Source organism: Drosophila miranda, chromosome 4, assembly GCF_003369915.1.
Source record: "Drosophila miranda strain MSH22 chromosome 4, D.miranda_PacBio2.1, whole genome shotgun sequence".
Lineage (NCBI taxonomy): Eukaryota > Metazoa > Arthropoda > Insecta > Diptera > Drosophilidae > Drosophila > Drosophila miranda.
This window is the reverse complement of record NC_046677.1, coordinates 22,529,675-22,550,070: the sequence shown is the minus strand read 5'-3', so window position 1 is coordinate 22,550,070 and position 20,396 is coordinate 22,529,675. Positions and strand designations below refer to the sequence as shown.

General features: G+C 45.4%; 6 protein-coding genes and 1 pseudogene across 7 annotated transcripts in view; 4 read left to right on the top strand and 3 right to left on the bottom strand.

Moving 5' to 3' along the window:
- Positions 1-1,203: 1,203 nt before the first annotated feature.
- LOC108161277 lies at positions 1,204-3,351 on the top strand (annotated as a pseudogene).
- LOC108163980 lies at positions 3,024-4,035 on the bottom strand. The gene is made up of 2 exons (XM_017299541.2): positions 3,842-4,035; positions 3,024-3,754 (listed from the first exon to the last, which is right to left on the bottom strand). Exons 1-2 carry the CDS (start codon positions 3,900-3,902, stop codon positions 3,360-3,362), a joined length of 456 nt encoding a protein of 151 aa, XP_017155030.1. The 5' UTR covers positions 3,903-4,035; the 3' UTR covers positions 3,024-3,359.
- Positions 4,036-4,301: 266 nt separating this feature from the next.
- On the top strand, positions 4,302-5,262 carry LOC108163705. The gene is made up of 3 exons (XM_033393094.1): positions 4,302-4,462; positions 4,573-4,758; positions 4,826-5,262. The coding sequence occupies exons 1-3, from the start codon at positions 4,411-4,413 to the stop codon at positions 5,053-5,055; spliced, it is 468 nt and encodes a 155-aa protein (XP_033248985.1). The 5' UTR covers positions 4,302-4,410; the 3' UTR covers positions 5,056-5,262.
- Positions 5,263-5,396: 134 nt separating this feature from the next.
- LOC117188758 (male accessory gland serine protease inhibitor-like) lies at positions 5,397-5,810 on the top strand. The gene is made up of 2 exons (XM_033393095.1): positions 5,397-5,508; positions 5,565-5,810. The coding sequence occupies exons 1-2, from the start codon at positions 5,439-5,441 to the stop codon at positions 5,771-5,773; spliced, it is 279 nt and encodes a 92-aa protein (XP_033248986.1). The 5' UTR covers positions 5,397-5,438; the 3' UTR covers positions 5,774-5,810.
- Positions 5,811-7,172: 1,362 nt separating this feature from the next.
- LOC108163703 (probable G-protein coupled receptor CG31760) overlaps positions 7,173-20,396 on the bottom strand; it is a 37,034-nt gene continuing 23,810 nt past the window's right edge. Inside the window, exons 5-14 of the mRNA XM_017299143.2 lie at positions 14,730-14,934; positions 14,256-14,670; positions 13,898-14,196; positions 13,600-13,753; positions 10,437-10,546; positions 10,233-10,377; positions 9,959-10,167; positions 8,799-9,048; positions 8,549-8,736; positions 7,173-8,491 (exon numbers count right to left, since the gene is read on the bottom strand). Coding sequence (XP_017154632.1) covers positions 8,449-8,491; positions 8,549-8,736; positions 8,799-9,048; positions 9,959-10,167; positions 10,233-10,377; positions 10,437-10,546; positions 13,600-13,753; positions 13,898-14,196; positions 14,256-14,670; positions 14,730-14,934 — 2,018 coding nt within the window. The 3' untranslated portion in view covers positions 7,173-8,448. The remainder of the gene's footprint in view (positions 8,492-8,548; positions 8,737-8,798; positions 9,049-9,958; positions 10,168-10,232; positions 10,378-10,436; positions 10,547-13,599; positions 13,754-13,897; positions 14,197-14,255; positions 14,671-14,729; positions 14,935-20,396) is intronic.
- LOC108163704 lies at positions 10,566-13,470 on the bottom strand. 2 transcript variants are annotated; one of them, XM_017299145.2, is made up of 3 exons: positions 11,509-13,470; positions 11,415-11,449; positions 10,566-11,330 (listed from the first exon to the last, which is right to left on the bottom strand). In XM_017299145.2, the coding sequence occupies exons 1-3, from the start codon at positions 12,860-12,862 to the stop codon at positions 10,626-10,628; spliced, it is 2,094 nt and encodes a 697-aa protein (XP_017154634.1). In that variant the 5' UTR covers positions 12,863-13,470; the 3' UTR covers positions 10,566-10,625. The 2 variants fall into 2 exon arrangements, with proteins under 2 accessions (XP_017154634.1, XP_017154633.1); XM_017299144.2 differs by having other exon boundaries at positions 10,566-11,449; positions 11,509-13,442.
- LOC108163706 (mitochondrial import inner membrane translocase subunit Tim8-like) lies at positions 18,267-18,708 on the top strand. The gene has a single exon (XM_017299147.2). The coding sequence runs from the start codon at positions 18,292-18,294 to the stop codon at positions 18,544-18,546; it is 255 nt and encodes an 84-aa protein (XP_017154636.1). The 5' UTR covers positions 18,267-18,291; the 3' UTR covers positions 18,547-18,708.

Genomic DNA, 20,396 nt, shown 5'->3' with positions numbered 1-20,396 from the left:
GAATGGCCTGTTTAAATTGTTATTTGATTTGAAATAAAAATCAAGGAAAAACAAGCACACATATGAATAGATATTCGGGAGCATATTTACCTTTGGTCTTCAAGCTGCAGGGCGTCGACTTTTCGCATTAATAAGTCGTTTATGTCTGATGCATTTACAATATTATTTTCCAAACCCATCTCTCCATATTCCATAAATATCTCCATTTTCGTCTTTTTGGTTTAGCTTATTTATTTAGTCTCACAAAAAAAGTTTAACGACGATCACGACGAAACGAAAGGAATATCCACAAAAACACAAGATGGCGGCAAAACGGGACTTGGTTTGTCTAAAAACACTTATTACGCTGCGAAAACCACCGACACAAACGAATTTCAATAAATTAATATTTTATGTTGCACTTATACACGCTTTGACAACTTTTAACACTGCTTTTTTCATTTTTACAACGCAAAGACAAAGTTTAAAACATTTAAGCGACGCGCACAGATCGGTAGCACAAGAAATATACTAAAATATACCGTAAATACTGATGAAGAAACGAGCTTAGCCCACTTAGACCCCCTTTATTTAAGCCGGATAACGCCTTGAGTTAAATCGCGGAAAATAATACCAATAATAATAATAAGAATTTTTCCTGTAGATCTGTAGACCTATTCTTCTCCTTAACTTCTTATCTCTTACCTGAGCTGCGTTAAAATTATTCAAAATTCGTAAGTTAAGTGGAGTGTATTTAACTACCCCCTGGTCGACAATGGGCTAATCGTTCCCTTTCCATGATTGGAAATCATATTTATCACCTATCTAGACACCGATACCTATTCTTGGTTGCTATGAGAAGACCATAAACTGCACAATTTCTTTGAACTAGAATTAGTTTCTGCATTCATTGGAGCCGGAGATTTTATATGCACATAAATGTATATGCATAAATTGTTGTATTTGTAAATCATATTTTTGGTTGTTACATACATTTTCTCTAACCGTTATACCCTATTCATTCTTTGAGTGCCTCGCAAAAACACAAGCAACCAATGAAAGCAAGGAAATACACACACAGTGAAACACAATTTGCGCGCCAGCGATCAACACATGCACACAAGAGTACGTACGTGTATGCATTTGTGTGTATGCAGCAAAAATGGAAGTCATCAGAGACAGAGAGAGAAGAAGGAAGCAGCAAAAGAAGCATAGCAGAAACATGAAAAAACTGAAAAAATAAATAAGCAACTAAAATTATAAAGCAGACAAGCCAAGCCACAGGCCCTTCCCGGACTCCACTTCGAACGTGGCTGTTTGGCGATCATCGGGCCTGGCTTGGTCTCCAAACGGGCAGCCATATTTGATAATAATGCGTGCGCTGGAGGCGACTGCTTCCAAAAGGAACTCTCATTGCAGTTCTCCCCATAGCCCAATTTGCAGCTCTTCAGGTGTCTCTAGTGGGACAGTGGTCTTATTGTGGCATAAAGAGATGGAGATCATCGTAAATCAAATCAACAATCAGAAAAAACTCTTTGTTGCGCAGCCAGTGCCAGCATTTGCACCGCTGACAGTGTCCAAGGTGGTACGTCCCAAGCCGCCACCGCCGCCTTTGTCTGAGCTCTACCCTCCCGCCCGCTCCATCAGCAAGAGGCTCTCATGCGCGCCGAACTCGTGGATCGTCTCAGCTCAATGTTGAATTTCAATCTGAAACAGTTAGCGGGTCCCAAAACGATCTGAAGGTAAAGAATCCGGCAAAGTACGGCTGGGAGCCGCGCAGTTTGCTGGCCCAAATCTTCGACATATATCTCCATCTGGACTGTGATAGATTCGCCGAGGCACTGGCCCATGTTGCTGATCTGCATGTGCATCCTTGCAAAGCGGCTGCTGTGGCGACTCACAACTCAGAACACGAGTCGCGGAAATTGCCCTTTGTGCGCAGAATCACATCCAAGGATCGCCTGTTCAACCTCGACTCTAGGGTGGACAACATTTCGCTTGGCTTTAACAAGAAAGCAGCCAGGTGTCACAGAAAGGGCATGTCGTTACCAAGGCTGTTGCCATCTTCCTCAAGAAGACTGGGAAATTGAAGGTGCCCGACCAGATGGACATCGCGAAGACGGCCATATTCAAGGAGCTGGCCCCTTACGATCCCGACTGTTTATATGGTGGCGTTGCGCCTCGTTCCTGCGTCATTTGTATCACCGCAGTTCTGCTTGTGTTGGTTCCATAATCAAGATCTATGGTGATCGCAAGCGCAACGGTGTCCACCCAGCGCATTTCTGCCGTGCCGGTGCTGCCCGTAATGGTCTCCAGGACCAGGAGTACGCCCGCCGTCTCGAGAAGCACCCAGACGGTGGCCGCCAGCTCAGCTCCATCGGACAGGACAGCGTGATTTGGATCGCATCGCCAACCAAATCGTGGTCAAGCAGCGTGCTGCCGCCAATCAGACGGGTCCCCTTCTAATTTCCTAGTAAACGTGGATCGCACTTCTCTCTCTCTCTGTTCTCACACCAAGATTAGCCGTTGCATCTCGCTTCCCTCCGCCAGGCGACGCACACGGGGCGAGGAAGATTGCGTGTGAGAGATAAGGAGTAAGCGCGTAGAAGGGGGTAGCGTAGCCATGGGAAATTGAATTGTTCATTCTGGTTATAATATTGATCCGATCTGATTCAGACGCGAATATGTATTTGGCAACCTTTCTTGAGGTCTGCCTAAAATTTGTGTAGGAAACAGGTGCGATTAAGATAATTATATTCTTTGTATTTATACATAATTTTTTAGTAATATGAATTTATTTATGTCTATTCGATATGTTGGTTCGGTCCAATTATATCCTTAAGCGCGTCCTTGAGGCACTAGCTGGTCGACTCGGAGAGAGATACAGCTGTTTAACTCGCAAATCATAGGATTACACACGCATTTACTGACTGAGTACCAAATAAACATCCTTTCAGGCTTATAATTCGAATGACCCACCGATCCTTGACTCTCTTCGGCTCGAAGGCCAAAAATACTCTGAAAACTGAAAGCTATCCCAAATCTTTGTGTATACATCAATCTTTTATTTCGATTACAAAACGTTCTACTTTTCGTGGGGGCAATACAATACAAATAGAATACAATTTGCAAGTGCACGACCCTCACATCCTTAAACTAAAGAATTCTTTGTAAAAATTGCATACAAAATAGAGACAGACAAAAATGCGAGATTCGAACATTGAGCTTAAGATATACGGAATGTTTTGTGTGTTGTGCGGCATAGAGATATGGACGGAAACGAGTTCCAAGTTTTAAGTTTTTTGTTTTTCGATTCGAGTCATTGGAAAAGGCACTTGAAAATTACACATTAGTTTTGGCTAGGGCTAGGCGGGCTATTGCTATTGCCTCAAGAGTTGCGCCACGAGGACAGCGAGGAGGGTGCCGCCCAGGACGTTGGCCAGCCCGAGGCGGGTCAGGCCGGCGCCGTTGCAGCCGTCCTTGCTGTTGCAGGTGCAGTACTCCATGAAGATGTTGTAGCTGCCCGTCCGCATCAGGCAGTAGCGCTCGTCGCCCTCGATGCCCGGCTCGCCCATGTACGCACAGCTGCGGAAGTAACGCCACTCGCCGTGCACCTTCTGGCGGATCTTGCGACACATCGTCGGCCGCACCCCCTTTAGGTGCTCCAGTTCGGGGGCCTGCTGGCAGTCCGTGATGGCCAGGGTGCTATTGTCGAAGGGATCGCCGCACTTCGGATCGCTGTCGCTGCGGCAGTCCCAGCACTTGATGGCCTGGGCTGTGGTCAATCACATGAGACAACATTTTTATGGCATTAATAAAATATACGCGGCGCAGACGCAGGTGGCTCTCATATGGCACTTACCAGTTTGCAGCAGGAAGCACAGCAGTACAGCACCCAGAACGCATTTCTCAAAGGTTTTCATGCTGAACGGTCTATATTTCTGTTTGTTTTAACTCTTTTTGGGGCCTCTGCAAACAACAAATTAATGAAAACAAAATGCGAACACCGCCCAAAAAATGCTGGCTGGTATCGATAGTTTTCGTGCTCTTATCGATGGCTGTCTTGGTGTGTTTCTTTTTCCAACAGGCTGTTAGCACTGTCCACATAAAATACCAAAGCAAACAAATTGGTTGTATTTTACGCAAAATCCAATAAAAGCAAGTATTAAGAATCAGCCAGTTAAGTAGAAAATTGATTTAGCAATCCTTTAAAGTTATGTGGCTAATAAAATTCTGTACAATAGAACTTGAGTTCGTCAGTATATTTACGGTATATTTTTAAAATTGGACGGTATATTTGGTATATTTCTGAGGGTCGGACTGTATATTTTAATCCGCGGTCACATCATTCCATTTGTTTTCAATTTATTTAGTTTAAATCCCCATTTTAGCTAAGTTAATTGAAACGCACAAACCATACGAAGCTCAACCATGTCCAGAATAACGCGCTGTGCTTTTATATTGCTCTCGCTGGCCGTGTGCGGTAGGTGGTTATGCAAAAAACCCAACGCCACATCCATAATCTCCGCTTAGGGTGTGGCTTGGGGCAGGTGTTTTGTTTGTTAATTGAGATTCATTACTGTTTTCTTACAGGCAGCTGGGCCATACGCTGCTACCAGTGCTCCTCGGACCAAGACCGCAAGGGTCACGACAGCTGCGGCGCCTACAAAAAGTTCAATCGCACCGAACACATTGCCATCGAATGCAACAGCGACGAGAGCCACATGCCCGGCTCCTTCTGCATGAAGGTGGTCCAGCAGGGACCCAGGGGATTCATTTGTTAGCATCTCACGTTGTTACTTCTAGAATATCCATCGTTTAATGGTTGTTTTCTCTCTCTCCCCAGGGGACGGACGCTGGCGTCAGGTGATACGTCGCTGTGCCTCTGTCTCGGATACGGGCGTGACGGGCGTCTGCAATTGGGGCGTCTACGAGAACGGCGTGTACTGGGAGGAATGCTATTGCTCCAACGACAGTTGCAATGGCTCTAGCCTGCTACAAATGCACGGATCTCTGCAACTTTTGCTGGGTTTCCTGTTGATGGGCGCCGCTGCAAGGATTGTGCGTCGCAGCTAAGAGGCGGATTACCACAAACGAAAAAAAAAAGACAGCCACCAATAGTGCCTTTACCCACTGCTCTTTATTTATTACATTTTAAGCCAAGGATAACTTTTTTATAACGAAACACATTCCGTCCACATTTTCCATGTCTAAATCTAAGCCAGAAAGTTGTACACTCGGCGAAAGAGCCTCAAATCGAAATATACACTAGTATAGACCATAGTAGAGATTTATTAGCGACTATCAGGCTGTCCAGTCCAGCAGCGTCTTTGGCATGGCCTCGGCTACCAAATCGATTTGCCACGATGCTAATTCCCTTTCCAGAACTAATTCTTACCCCGCCTTTAGATGTTCTATCTAATCTGCTTCTGATAGAAGCAGTCCAAACCTATAAGAAAATGACGTTAATTTCCGTCGTCGTCATCATCATCGCGGCCCTGTCTGGGCTTTCACGGGCCCTCAAGGATCGTGAGTACAACGGGATAATGGGGACTATACTTCATCTAAAACACTCTCTCTTGCAGCGATCTGTGCTCTGGAACCGGCCAGTCAGGGCACCGATGGTTTCACCTGCCATGGCCATTTTCCGAGATATTCCTATTATCTCTTTAAGAACGAGTGCGAAAGGTGGATATATGGCGGCTGTGGAAGACCGAACAAGAATAACTTCGGCACGATAGAGGAGTGCGAGCATAAATGCAAGGAAGCTGCCTCTATAGAAATAATAAAGTAAAGGCCAAAAAAAGCTAGGCTGTAAAAACCTCGAAAAATATCACTCAATTTTCTCTATGCTGTCTGCTCGTCGAAAGGACAGAGAAAAAAGAGGCACACCGTTTACTCTCTCAACAGAATGCGTATTTTTGGTACTCTCGTGTTTTCTGTTTCGAGCTTATGGGCTGATCGGAGAGCAGCTCTCTCTTATGAAGACATTGAGCATCAGCCACTGAGCAAAACGAGTCAAGTGGAAGCAAAAAGTGTCGTTTTTGTTGGATTTCCTTTGGTTTTTACTCCACGAAGTGTTTCCTCTGCACGAATGCCTAAAGAGAGCCTCAAAATGCTCTCGTTGGTTGGAAGTGGAAGTGTCTTTTCGATTTCAGTTTCAAACGTGTCCGCGGGCAAAGGGGGACCCCTATTCTTACTAGATCTGAACTCTTGAATCTCTTATAATCCCTTTCAGTGGCTCTTATAGCCATGAAACGTTCTGTAAGGTCAAGCCATTTGTTCCTTTGTTTTTATAACATTTATTTTTAATTTGTTTTGTTTTTGATCTTGCCAGATGTTTTCTTTACAATATTTGTAATTTAACATTAGCTTATGCCATAAATTGTTGATTTTTGTTTTGGTTTTTTTAATATATTATTTTTGTTTTTGTTTTATGAACTGTATGGAGAGAAATTGCGGTCCTGTTAACAGTTAATCAGTTTAAAATTGTACGCTAAAAATCCAATTTATATATATATTTGTATATAGTATAGGTATATGTATGTATATTTATGTTCTTGTACACTAAAATCGACTCTCTTTGCTATGCTTAAGGGCTATGTATTGTATATAGATCGTATGACAAAAAGAAAATCAAGTGAATTTCCCTAAAAAGCAAAGAAAAGTATGTCCTATGAAATGGGTGCACTGACAACAAGGAAAACGTGAATTAAATATGCCTTTAGTTTCGCTAGGTGCATGAGAGAAATGAATAATTTATTAACGCCAAATCCCTAAGGGGCCCTGGGGGGACTCTATGAGTCGCCCGGCCATCTCATCTGGCTGTCTACTGTTCCACTCTATCCACACGATATACATCAACTTCCTGGCGATCCGAACGAAGTGAAAAATATTTGCTCAATGCTGCTTTTTGGTTTCGAAAACTATGAAGATTATGGTTGATGGGTGAGATAATGAGTGGGTGTATGTTTGAGAAGCCAAAACATAAATGATTCAAAACACACATGGAGTTTACGTTTATGCGGTGGCGTTTTTGAAGATAAGTATTTTTAACTCTTTAAGAGAAAATATTGCACTTTTTTGGGGAAATCTGTGGCGAAAATGTGGAAGAAACCAGTAAAATATTTCTTAAAAAATTGTTAAATGCTAAACTAAATTAAAATAACTAAGCGCTAGGCATAAATTTAAAAAAATAATAGAAAATACTGCTTTAAGAGGCTCAAGCGACACTAAGACCCAAGTTTTTTTGGGCGTGGATCACTGATTCCTGGCAGAAACGCATCCCACCACCAATCAGACAAATCGAGGGGTGCTGCTGCATGACGCGTGACACATACTTATAACTGAACTAAAATAACAAAGAGTTAAGCATACAATTAAATAGAAATAAAAATAAACTTGATGTCAAAGGCATTTACAAAACATCTTAATATTCTCAAGGCCCCAATTAAACAATGATAGAGGTATTATAAATTATAGAAAATTGTAAATAAATTAAAAATACTAGCACTAAATATGGGGTATGTCCTCCCAGGGGAGAAGTCCTCCCTCCTGGCGGAAAAAACTTACTTTAAATGGCATACAGATTTCCCTGCAAATTATTTACAGAACTTCAGTGGCGCACCGCATGAACGCATTTAACATTTAAACAGACACACACAAACATTATTTAAGACTAGTTGAAACATTAAGCTGTTTTCCTTCACTATTTGTTTGCTGTGTTGCTCTAAGACAGTGTAAACGAAATCACATATAAAGCCGATTAAGAGAGAGAGGAGAAGATGGAGATCCGAAGAGAGAGAGAGAGAGATCTCACACCACAATGGGGGCACGACCATCCAGAGTCTTGCTGTCCGTCAGATTCGATGACAACGAGCACGAGGTGTTGTTCTCGTCCTCGATTAGCTGCTGGGGTGGTCTGTGCAGCTGCACCTGCTCGGTGATCGTGCGCGACTCGGGACTGCAGGACAGCAAAGGCGAGTCCAGACACTGGGGCAGGAGCAGCAGGCCGCTGGCAAGAGCCGCCGGCGATGGTGTGTGTATGGCGTACAGAGAGCTGCTCGACGTCGAACTGGGGCAGCTGGAAAGCGGCAGCAGCTCCACCTCCACGGGCGGCGAGGGACTGTTTACGTGGGTCACCATTGTCTCCTCCTCGCTGCTCGTGTGCTGCTCGTTCAGCTGCGCCACTGTCTGATGGATCCGTATGTGCTCTGTATCCCCAGCCGTCTCATCCGTCTCATTCAGCCTATAGTACAGCTGCAGGCTGTCGTCCAAAATGGGTGCAAAGAGGCGTCGAAACTGCCTGAGCAGCTCCGCTTCCTCTGGCCCTGGCTGCTCCTCTCCCGTCATCTGCATCTCTGGCTCTGTTTGGTAGAAACTAAAAGCAATTGCATCCTCTACGACCGTTGCTGTTCCATGCTGGTCAACAACTTCTATTGAGCAATCTTTAACACTTCGTTGACCTCGTCAGACTTTGCCCTTGGGCGATTTGGATTTCGTTGGCGTGGCCCTAAACGAAACAATTTTGAATCCATATATACTTGAGGCTTCATCTTCAGTGACTTACCCGCTGGCCTCATCTTTGCCCGTTTGGGTCTGTGCTGTGGAAACCGTGTTCTTGCTGTAGGGAGCCTGGAACGAGGTCGAAGTGATGGTAAAGTATCCGCCCGGTTTCGGTTTCAGATGCCTGTTGTTCATCTGCATGTGCACAGTCTTCATGAACTCAATTTGATGGGCCAACTTTTGGATTTGTTCCTAGCAAAAACATACCAAAATTCCTTAGCACAAGTCTCCCTCCAAAGTCCTAAATCCCTTACCTTTAGCTCTTCATTCTCCTGGTACAAATCCGGCGACTCTTCGGCCACTAGGCCCACTCCATTCAGCGAGAACGAAGCTGTTATGCTTCTCACCTTGGCCTTCTGATCCCATTTGTCGCCCTGGCCCTTGAACACCCGCAATATCTTCGGCCCAAAGACCAAAGCAATGGTGGTGGTGGTCGACAGTTGGGTGCGCACAAAGCCCAGCATGTACTTGTAGTCGGGTCCAGCTTGGGGGAAGAGCATTACACTGTTTGGTGGAGCAAAATAGGACACAATTTATGTTAGTTTTTGATAAAGGAACTGGGAATTGATGGTTCAGTTTTGGAGTAGTGATTGAGGACTAAGGAAGCAAGGGTATTCGACGATACAGTCGATCTTTTATTCAAGGTGTTATATGATTTTCATGGTTTTATTTCCCTTTTTTTAAGTCCATTTGAGACAAAGTATTAGGCTTAAATTTCTCTTAAAAGATGGTGGCTAGGCGCAATGTAGAATCAAGCCAAATATTCACCTGAACTCTGCCCCATAAAGTGTCAAATAGTTGGTTGAATCCTCAATTATCTGGCAGAAACCTAGCAACAGTAAGAGCCCCATTTTGCACACCTAAACCTTCACAAACTTCACACCTTTCCCTATGATTTCTGGCCCATTCATTGGCTCTCCCAATCAACACTCTAAGCAAACCCCAAAACCCTTGGCAGTTCACCTACGTGGCTGTAAAAGTTTGCCAACAAATTGCATTAATTATAAAAAAAGAGCTCTTCAAAAAGGATTTCAATTTGGGGAACACACGAACCCAGAAACCGGGTAAACCCGCAGACAACTTGAAACCGAAAGATGGCCGGGAATGTCTAGGCAAACAAAGCGTGGGAAGGGCGATGCAGACAGACAGACAGACAGTCGGAGAGGCAGGCCAACAAAAAAGGATTACAACGCGAACACGAGCGCGCACAAAGCAAAGGAATTTAATTAAAAGGACCAACCAATGATGGCTGGAGTGCGGGGTGCAGGCGTTTGCGGTTGCCCTAATGGGTATGACGCGTGCCACAGCATGTTGGATTACCCAGCATGTGTCAATTGTGTTGCACAAACAGGACAGAACAGGACAGAACAGGACAGGACAGGAGCATCAGGTGCTGCTCTCATTCCCAACTTACTGGAAGACCACCATGGCTATGTTGACAAGGGCTATGTTGTAAATGGCATACGAGATGAGCCGCGCCTCGTTGTAGAGACTCTCCGCATTCCGCACATTGTAGCAGACGCGTATGCCCCAGGCCAGGAAGAAGACCTCGCCAATGGCCAGGCTGTGATCCCACCAGTTGTACGAGCACTGTTTGAATTTCAGGTGATGCTTGTCGTAGATCTAAATGGGGATGATGGAAAGACTTTTAATGGTGTTTTCTTACATTTTCCCTGTCTCTCACTTACCACCTCCGCATAGGGCGTGGCCGAGATGGTCCAGGTACCCAAATAGATCAGCATTACCAACAGAATGGGCACCATCCATTGCAACAGTTGCTGATCGTTCAATTTGATTTTGTGCGCCGACTTCACGCGATACGTCAAAGAGACCCTGTGAAGGCGGGGCATAGGTTATTGTGAGGGGCAGGCAGGGGTCTAGAGTGTACTTGCCGCCAGGTTTTCATCAACAGCGAAGTGTAGGTGATGCAAAAGCCCATGTGGCGCGACCATTTGGTCACAATGCACCAACTGGTGTCCAGATAGGGGAATATGGCCACCATCTGTAAAGAGGCCAAGAGACTATATAAAATAGGCCTTATTTCTATGGTTTTATTCTGTTTTATAGTACAAAATTGATGCTTAGGACTCCCCAACGGCCTTCTGCACAGCCTCCTTGTGGGCCCCCTCCTCCATGGCCTGGATTGTACGGCTATCCCCTCGGGACAGCCGCATGCCTGGCTTTATGCACTGCTCGCAGTTCTCCATGCCGGGCGTGTACTCCTCGATCTGGATGGTGGTCTCAAAGAACCGGTACCGCTTGTGGATCATCTTAGTGGCCTCTTCGAGGATGCTCTGTGGATCGGCGTCCTTCTTGATGGCCAGATGGGCGGACAGGGCCACCTTGTTGATGCTCAGGGCCCAGATACGCAGATTGTGCACATGCTCGACCCCTTCGATGGAGAGAAAAGCCCGCTGCACCTCGTCGTAGTCCAAGTAGTCGGGTGTGGCCTCCATGAGGACCATCAGGACGTCCCTCAGAATGCGGATCGTCACCAGGACAACAATGATGGAGAAGAGGAACGTGCAGATGGCGTCCACAAACGACCATTCGGGGCGAAAGAATATGATCAGGGCAGCCACAAAGACGCCCACACTCTGGATCATGTCGCCGATGACATGGATCATGGCCGCCCGCACGTTGATGTTCTCCTTTGGCGGTTGGACGTGCACCACCGACACCGAGCTCTCCACCAGCTGCAGCTCCTTCGTGGGGTGCTCCTTGTGCAGGATGCGGGTCTGGCGCACAACCTCGCCGGGCTCAAAGTGTCCGTGTCCGTGATGGAGCTGAAATGCCATAATGACGTTGAACAGAATGGCCACAGCGGACGTGATCAGCATTATTTTGGGATCCACATTATGCTCACCCACCCACAGGCGTTGTATGGCCAGCCAGACCAGGATGCCTGCGAGTAAATGGGGTTTAACGATGGGTTTTTCACTGTGGAAAGATCTACGATATCACCTGTTATCACCCAAATGAAGTAGACGGAGATCATGGCCCCGATTACCTCGGCCCGATACCAGCCAAAGTTCATGCGCTGCGTGTTCGGCCTGGCACTGATGTACAGGGCAAACAAGGAGATCAGGAAGCCGGCCAGGTCCGTCAGCAGGTGGGCGGCGTCCGTGGCTATGGCCAGGCTGTTGGACAGCACGCCGCCGATCACCTCAAGGATCATGAAGGACAGGCAGAGCACACAGGCTACGATCAGTTTCCTCCGAGCAGGCTTATCGATGCCCTCGGGCTGCACCTCCAGGTGGCAATGATCCCTCCACTGCGTCGTGATGTGCCTGTGGCCGGTGATGGTCAATGTCTTCATGGACTCTGCATGCGCCAGCGAAGTCTTGCTCTCCACCTGGGACTCTTTGCCGTCCCGCTCCTCCTCTGCATCGTTGGCGGGTTTGGCCTTGGGCGTAACATTGCGTGGACCCACTGAAGGGATCTCTGGACTCGCTGGGGCCTTCTCTTCCCCCGCTCCAGCTTTATCCACAACTTTAGATGCAGAAATAGGAGAGCCGTAGCTTAGGGGCCTCTGAAAAGGTACCGCCAGGAGGTTGATCAAGCCCATACCCGACTCTATCGAGGGCACAGCCAGGGGATTGGCCTCCACAGAGTCGTGGCTTTGAGGTCTGGCATAAGGCCTTGGCCCCATGCTAGTTGATGGCTCTGGTTCTTCGGGTTCGTCTAAGCCATCGCATTCCGTTTCGAGCTTTATCAAGGAGTCCGGTTCCACAAAGGACACCATCTTTGGTTTTAACTTCTTCGCTGAAGTTCTTTCCGCTTCCAGCTCCTTCGTCGGGGGCTTTTTAGTACTCTCTTTCTTTTTGGACTCTCGTTCTGGACTCTTCCCTCTTACGACTGCTGCTTCCTCCAACTCCACCTCCGAGCTGTGGCGGGATCTTTTCCTGGTTTGCGAATGGGACCTTTTTGGTTTCTGGGATTCCCTGAGGTCCGCATACCAGGTTTTCATCGATTCATTGAACTCCGCTGACCAGGTCTTTTGCACATCTCGACCCTCCATCGTTTTGTCAGATGTTTCTCCCATCTCCGGGCCATGCTGAGGCTTCTTTTCATTTTTTTCTCGCCTTTGTGCTGGCTTCTGGCGCTCTTTATTACGACCCTGCTTGAGCTCCTCCGACCAAGTTCTTTCCGTATCTATACCCCTTTCATTTGTGAAATCCCACGCATCGACGTCGGGGATACTGACAATATCCCTCAGGGCCGCCTGCAGGGCTTCTTCATCCTCCTCCTCGGAGTCCGAGCTGGCTGGCGGCAATTCTTCTTCACGTTTATTCCCTGGTGTCCGGTTCCTTCTCATAGTTTAAGTTCTTTCAATAATTTTTGGTATTTTGACATTCAGTTGCCAAATAATTTGATTGGAAAATCGTCTACGATTTAGTTTGTTCTTAAAATCGGCTCCTGGCTCTTCATTTGCAGCCTCTTAACCCATTTGGCTTTCGGTTTGTTGGCTTGTCCTTTTGTTGTTAATGTCGCCATTGTGAGAGGGCTTTTATGGGTCCACTGGGTGGAGTGGTCTGCCGTTGTGGGTTTGCTAATGCCATCCAGGGGTATGCGAGCACAGGTCGAAGGGGGTTTGCTCTTTCCAGGGAAACACTTCCCAAAGAAGGAAATGGAATATCAAACTGGAAAGTTCCTGTTTCTTAGACCTAATCTTAAGTTTTAAGTCTTTACAATGGATCGATCTGCTTATACATATATATTCTAACATATTTCTTTCTTATAACAAACTTAAAACTTATTTGCCTTGTCACAAACTGCCTTTAGAAACCGCATATACCCTTTTGGGCAGCCAGTGCCTAAAAGCCGCATTTAAAAACACATAAGAACTCGTTTAATGTTGCGGTTGGTTCCCAGATTCCCTACCTGCCAGCAGGGGTTAATTATAAATGAGCCCGAAACGGAGCCAGTCAGACCTTTTGTCACATTAGAGACATTGTTTCCAAATGGTCTTTGTGTGTTTTGTGTGTTTTCTGTGTGTGCCGGCCCGCCTTAATGGGCCAAGAGTGTTGGCCTAAATGTCGTCGAAAAACTCACCTCCAGATACATGATGGCGCAGCCAATGAGTGTGATCATCAGGAAGATGGGACTGGCCACCTTAAAGACTTTGACGCGACGATGCCGGAAGAGGTAGCCGGCCAGGACGAAGGTGCCGCAAGCACAGCCAATGGATATGGTCAACAATGATATTCTAAAGAACAGAAATCAAGAGAAGGAGAGAGAGAGAGAGAGAGACACCGACAGGGACAGTGTCATGGTGAGGCATATTGACAGGAGGAACACTTGAACATGAAGCATGTTCGGTGCGCAAACAAACACACAGACAAGCACACACCTGAAAGGCCAATGATAGTTGGCCAGACACGGCTCCGGACCGGTGCACATGTCACAGCCGGCGGCGCAAGGCAAACACTTGAAGACATCCGTATAGTAATTGCTTATATTGTCCTGATGCTCCTGCCAGGCAATCTCCATGATGGTGCCATTGAAGCCATCCGGATGGCGCAATGAATAATAGCCGCGCTTGCACAGGCACTGGTACGAGCCCCGGGACCAACTGCTGCTGGTGAGAGCGCTCAATATCTTGCCGCTGCTTATTGTCGATGCCTCCGCGCTCGGCTGCCGATAGTCGCACTGCAGATGAGCATGGATGGAACACAATTAATTAAACCGAATGAAGTGCCCACACTTACCACCATGGAGGTGCGATGACACTTGTGTGAGCTGTGAAAGGCTTGCAAATCGTTGATCCTCCCCACATCGTTCAGTGCCGATGCCGATGCCGTTGCGGCCGCCTTGCTGGCCAGCCGTGGGTAACGTCGCATGGTCTGGTACTGCTGCAACTGCTGCTGTTTGCGGCTGCCAAAGTGATAGGGCTCCGCCTCGCACTGATTGACGCGCAGCGACGTTACATCAATGTCGATGCTGATGAAGCCGCGCAGTCCATGCCGGCCACTGGGCGGAATCGCAATGCTATACGACACCAGCCACTTGCTGGGGGCGCACGAGAAGTACGGGTATGTCCACCAGCCTTTGTAGTAGTTGCTCGGTGGGCTAGGTGCGAATTTCGGTGAGCGGAGAGTGGGCGTGCTGGTCTCATCGTCGAACCTAACCAAAGAGCATATAAATAAATAAATGCTGTGGGTTCTGTGGTTCTGCATACGTACCAAGGATAATTGTTGGCCGGCTTTTTGCCAATTTGCAGTCCCTCCTCATCGTAGCGCTGTGTCTCGCCCAGGACTTTGTCCTGGTTGCTCCTCACCCACCACACATACGACTGCACGGCGCCGTTTGTCAGGTTCAAAGCCAAGATGCGTGCTCCGGTTATGAAGTCATCAGTGAGCAGGCCCTTGGCTAACGCATCCGAGAGTCCTATAGAAAAGGAAATTAAGATCTGGGTCAGTCCCATGCTTGTTGCAAGTGAAAACTTATTTCAATAATTGCTGTGCAGCAGCAGCCGCACAAGAAACAGAAACAGAAAAACCCCGGCGGAAATTAAATGGGAAACGAAGCTCGCAGACCAACAGCAGGCGGGGGCGGGGGGCGGAGGCAAAGTGATTACAATTTTCACTTACATTTCCCCAAAATGAATTGGCCATGTCACTGCACTTAATTGCTGATTACGCCCGCTCACAAATTACTCAACCTTTATTATTTATGGGCGCTAAAGTTCCGATGCCAAGCGATACCAGGCATCGAGTAGGCATGGAATCGATCAAGAGGGCCATTTAATGGGAAATGCATCTCAATTGGTGATTGCACAACATCATTGCCGCGCGGCATTGTGCCTTTATTGCAATTTTCATATACCGTTATCCACTTGAAATTAAGTTTATCATTTTATATTTTATTGCATCATTCGTTTGCGCGTTATGCGCGTGTGGGATAGAGAGGGAAAATCCTTTCGGACTTTCGCCTTTTTTCACGATATTTCTGCGTATTCCCATAATAATAAGTATATTTTTGTTAAATATGTTCAAACTTCAAGTGTTACCCCAATCCGCAGCTCAATTTCAACGAGGTAAATAAAATGGTACCGGATCCTCTCCTATTTAAACCTTGAGCACCGTATATTTTCTTTCCAATTGGTGAAATAAGCATTCATTCAAACTCAAATATTCGTATGATCACGAGTTTTTGGTATTTCCGATACTAAATGGCAGTATTTTTCTATTCTGAGTATCGAATATGGGCCAGACTCATGTCCTGAGAAATCGTGCAGCATTGTCCCTCAACTTTCCGATTAGAAGATCGCATAGAAGAGCGTTTCTCCCGCCCAAATCTTTTAAAATGTTTTTTTGCGTTGTAAAAGTAAAGATAAAAGTGTTAAGTGTGTGCAAAATGTTCATAAGTGTGCAGTGTTATATTTGTTTATTGAGAATCGTTTGTGTCAGTGTTTTTAGCAGTATAATCAGTGTTTTTTATTCAAAGCAAGTCCAGCTTTGCCGCCATTTTGTTTTTTTTTGGTGAAAATTTCTTTTGTTTCGCCGTGAGTGAACTTTTTTTTCTTTTTCTTTTGTGCGACTAACCAAAGAAACGAATATGGAGATAGATATGAAATATGAAGTGTGTGAAGATCATTTTGTGGCCTACGTGACTTTTTGGTTCGAAAACTCCAGACCCTGCAGCTTCAAGATCTAAGGTAAAAATTCTCCCAAACAGCTATTCATATGTATGCGTGTTTTTCTTCTTGAATTTTTTTTAAACCAATTGACAATTGGCGCTGACCATTAATTCGTATGTACATACATACTATGTGTGTACGCAATATTCACTTTTCCTATATCCGATTTCTAGATTTTTCCTGCATCGGCCAGCAGAGCCGCTGTACTGATATTTGATCATGTGTTAGTGTGTTTGCCTATGCAAAAACAGGCGCGAAATATATGCCTGTGTGGGAGGAAAGAACAGTGATCAGCTGTGTGTGGGTGTTCTAGACGGAACGAGATAGCAAGAAATCATTGGCGATGGGTAAAAGGAGACGACAAGAATTATTTACGTGTTGCGTGCTCGTATGTGCAAAAGAGATGGCAAATCTATTCGGATTGTGTGGTGATGGGAGATACTGTTTTGTTTTTTCACTATAGAATACATTTTTAAGGATATATTCCTCTAAATTGTGAACAACTAATCCCCGAAATCACATATTTTGGCAACGAAATCTGAAACAATTTGAGGAATACCATACCAATGGGAATTTGGCCATGAGTTATGGCAGACTTTTGCATTGGGATGCTGTTATCTGATTGCTTTGTGGCGTATGCAACTTTAGGCGTTTAACTGTGAACATCTGTTACTGTTATTGCAGCCTTGGAACAGTCATTAAAAGCTGCCTCTGATGCTGCTTTCAGCCTTGGCAAAAGTGTCAACCGTAGAACAATGATTAATATGCGCGGCAGGCCAGCATATGCCCTTTTCCCTCTGCAGCTTCCACTCTCTCGCTCTCTCCCTCTCTCTTTGTGTGTGTTTGTGTGTGTGTCGTGTGTGGGCGGTGGTTGTCAAAAGCTAATATTTTTCCCTGGTACTGTGCAGGGTATGTTACACAGTGGGTAAGGCAAATACAAACACAAAAGGCTCATGTTTGGTGAGGCCTTACCTTCCTTTTAATGTGTCTTGCACAATCCTGCCGCCTTTCTTTTTCTTTCTGTTTGACTTTTCAGCCAGAAAAAGGGAGACAGAAAGCATGAGATGAGGCACGTGAACGTGCGAGGGAGAGGCAGAACGAAACGAGAATTGTTTACAAAGTAAACTTATTTAAATTCGATTACCGCAACTTCCGTGGCACTTTCCTTATTTTTATGTTTTAGTGTGTACAGAACTTGCTGCTTCTTTGGTTCCCAGCTCTGGTCCGAGTACGGGGTACCGTTACATCTGGGGAAAGTTCAATTCCTTCAGCGAGAAAGGGCCGTATAAACCGTGCATGTGCACTTTTTTTTTAGTTCTTAAACTTTTGCAGAGAGTTTTTCCCTTTGAGAGGCGGAGTGAAAGGAGATGAGATGCAGCTTTGGTATCTGCCTCTGGCAAAACTCTATCTTTGTTCTCTGGCAAAACTCCAACAGAATTGTTTTTAGTTTGGTGCAAAAAAGATAAAGGTCGGATATTTTATGGGATTTAATTTAGCATAGAAGTGTGATATCATAACTTAATGGTAATTCATTTTAAAATAGCAGAAAATCCTAGTGTAAGGCTTATGCTGGGTGCACCACAAAGCTGACCCTTTTCTGTGTTTTAGGAGGGATATAAGCCCAAGAGTCCTTGCCGCATCTACAATATAATTCACATGAAATTTCCAGTCATGTCATGTAGCCTCTGCCAGACCCTATAGAATCCTATAGAATAGCAAAAAACAGAAACAGAAATGTAGTTAATGGGGGGGAAAGCATTTTACCGGAAGCGCGTGGACACCTACTGCATCTGCTCCTTCCTCCTTTTATCCAGTAGCCGCTGCCCAGCCGCTCGATGCTGCCCCTTCGCGCCTGTCGCTCGTGGTCAAGCCTCGGGCCACCAGTCCCCTGCCACATGGCCAAAGCCCTTTAGGTATGTCGTGTCATGTGTGTCGCATGGTATCAACATTTTTGACAATTTTGGAACACTGGAGTGTTTTCCAACCCTGACTTTATCGTCTGACAACCTAATTCATTCGTCTTACGGCTTGACGGAATTTATAAATCTACAACACTTCAACAAAAATTAAAGTTCTGTTAGCGAAACTCAAAACTCGACCGAAAGATGGACGAATACGAGAACGTGTCTGGCAAGGATAAAGAAATGGACGAGTTCCTGCAGCTGGAGAGGCAAAAGGCCGAGGTGACTGCCCTTTTGCACGAGTTCAACGAGATCTGCTGGGAGAAGTGCATCGGAAAGCCCAGCAGCAAGCTGGACCAGGCCACACAGGTGTGCCTGAGCAACTGCGTGGACCGCTTCATCGACACATCGGTGCTGATCGCCAAGCGCTTCGTGGAGGTCATAAACAGGCGACAGTAACAGGCGTTGCAGACGCCAGACTGGTCTGTGGAGAGGAGTCTATCGGCAGCAAAGATGTTCCCAGGACCACGCAAAAAGAAGGAAGGAAGAGCAGTAAAGCAATTTTCGTATATGTTGGCTTAAAGCTGTTTTAAACTAAACCTATCTAGAGTTATTTAGAGACGTTTTCGGTGTTTTTCTTTTGAGTTTTGTACTTTGATTTTAAAGGCATTCAAATCGATAGATTCTATGCTCAACAGTCTCATTGACTATCCAGTCCAGAATTTGTAGAAAAAACTTTTCCCATTTTCAAACAAGCACAAAAGATGTCCGACTACGAGCACGAAATAGAGGCCATGGAGACCAAACGGAACGTCCAAGACTGTGCCTATATACACGAATTCCAAGAGATTTGCTGGAAGAAGTGCGACGAGCAGGGGACCACCACAGAGAAGTGCCTCAGTGACTGCATGGAGCGCGTCTTGGAGACAATTATATTTGTCAGCGAACACTTTGCCGATGCTATGGACAAGCGGGGTGCCGCCGACTAGATGTGAGAAGAGTGTCTTCTGTTGGCAGCAATTCTTCAGTTTATTCGCCTACAAATTACAGTTCTTAAAAACCCAACAAAACCTGTGTGTTATTCATGGGGATTTGTGTAGACGCTTAACTCGATGGCCACGCAGCTGTTGCAGCAACAAATCGCTTTTGGCAAACAACATTACGCCCTGGCTGTCAACATTCGAGAAGGTAACACACGGCAATATCCGGAGAGAACTCATAGAACGATGTGCTTATGTTTGTGTCACTCCCAGGGGTCATCATTCATCATCTGCCCCGCCATTCGGATTCGTACTCACTTGTACTCCATCATCAATCTTATTCTTTACTCTTTTTTTGTTGTTGTTGTTGTTGTTGTTGGCTAGTTCTAGAATTTATTGCCGCTAGGTGGAATGTTTTTGTGTAAAAGAATACACATTTTCAACTTTCCCAACAATTGTTGCCACTTTTCTGCCAAAAGTTTCGCCATGGCTGGGGCAAAAAATTGGCAATTATTCAAACTACAGTCGGAACAGACATGTTTTTGCCTGTCTCTGTATTTTGTTCCTGTCAGGTGTGTGCTTTTTCTTTTGGTTTTTCCCCAGCAGGAATAATTAAATTTCCCTCAGATTCGGTTTAGTCTGAAGTGTGGGGAGCCTGGAAGCCACACGGGGGTCATCACTTTTGGGGCCGAATTAGGACTGTGCTGGGAATCGGGGAATCTGGGAATCTCTTTCAATTAAGTGCTGGATATTGTGGCATTGAAATTGAAAATAATTCTGGGGAGGGGGAGGGTGCTCAAGGAAATGGAGATGGAAAATCAGAGCAAGTCCTGTGACAGTTTCAAATTAAATTTTTCAGTTTTTATTAATGGTTTTTCTTTATTTTTTGAAAGGAATTTTCAAAGAAAGATTATAAAAAGTTTGGAGTGTGTTTCCAATTGGGTTTTAGATTTAACACTAGACAACAAAATTGATTTTAGGGAATTTAACGGCAAAATTTGGCATTTAGAGGTTTGGACAAACTTTTTATGCATAGATTTCTACAAAAGATACTTTAAACGATGCCTCATTAATGAACTTAAACAAGAAAAGTATGAAAGCAGAAGAAATAAATTGTTTTCGACTTTTCCCGAGTTTTCAAAGTCAACATTTTGGAAAAAATACCGCAAAAAAGAATCAATTTTTATTTAAAAGGTTAATATTTTCCAGGCAGTCAGCTTAAGCTGCAAAGTGTTTAGATCCGATTTATAACTGCATTTCTTAGCTTTTCAGAACTAGAAAGTTTAATACACCCAATGCTTGAATTATGTGAAAAAAGATGCACAGCCT

Coding starts and splice junctions, on each gene's coding strand:
- LOC108163705 (XM_033393094.1), top strand. CDS start 4,411: ATGTCCAGAATAACGCGCTGTGCTTTTATATTGCTCTCGCTGGCCGTG. Junction 4,463..4,572: donor GCTCTCGCTGGCCGTGTGCG/GTAGGTGGTTAT, acceptor GTTTTCTTACAG/GCAGCTGGGCCATACGCTGC. Junction 4,759..4,825: donor GGGACCCAGGGGATTCATTT/GTTAGCATCTCA, acceptor CTCTCTCCCCAG/GGGACGGACGCTGGCGTCAG.
- LOC108163980 (XM_017299541.2), bottom strand. CDS start 3,902: ATGAAAACCTTTGAGAAATGCGTTCTGGGTGCTGTACTGCTGTGCTTC. Junction 3,755..3,841: donor GTGCTTCCTGCTGCAAACTG/GTAAGTGCCATA, acceptor GATTGACCACAG/CCCAGGCCATCAAGTGCTGG.
- LOC117188758 (XM_033393095.1), top strand. CDS start 5,439: ATGACGTTAATTTCCGTCGTCGTCATCATCATCGCGGCCCTGTCTGGG. Junction 5,509..5,564: donor TTCACGGGCCCTCAAGGATC/GTGAGTACAACG, acceptor TCTCTCTTGCAG/CGATCTGTGCTCTGGAACCG.
- LOC108163706 (XM_017299147.2), top strand. CDS start 18,292: ATGGACGAATACGAGAACGTGTCTGGCAAGGATAAAGAAATGGACGAG.
- LOC108163704 (XM_017299144.2), bottom strand. CDS start 12,862: ATGAGAAGGAACCGGACACCAGGGAATAAACGTGAAGAAGAATTGCCG. Junction 11,450..11,508: donor CTTCATTTGGGTGATAACAG/GTGATATCGTAG, acceptor ATTTACTCGCAG/GCATCCTGGTCTGGCTGGCC.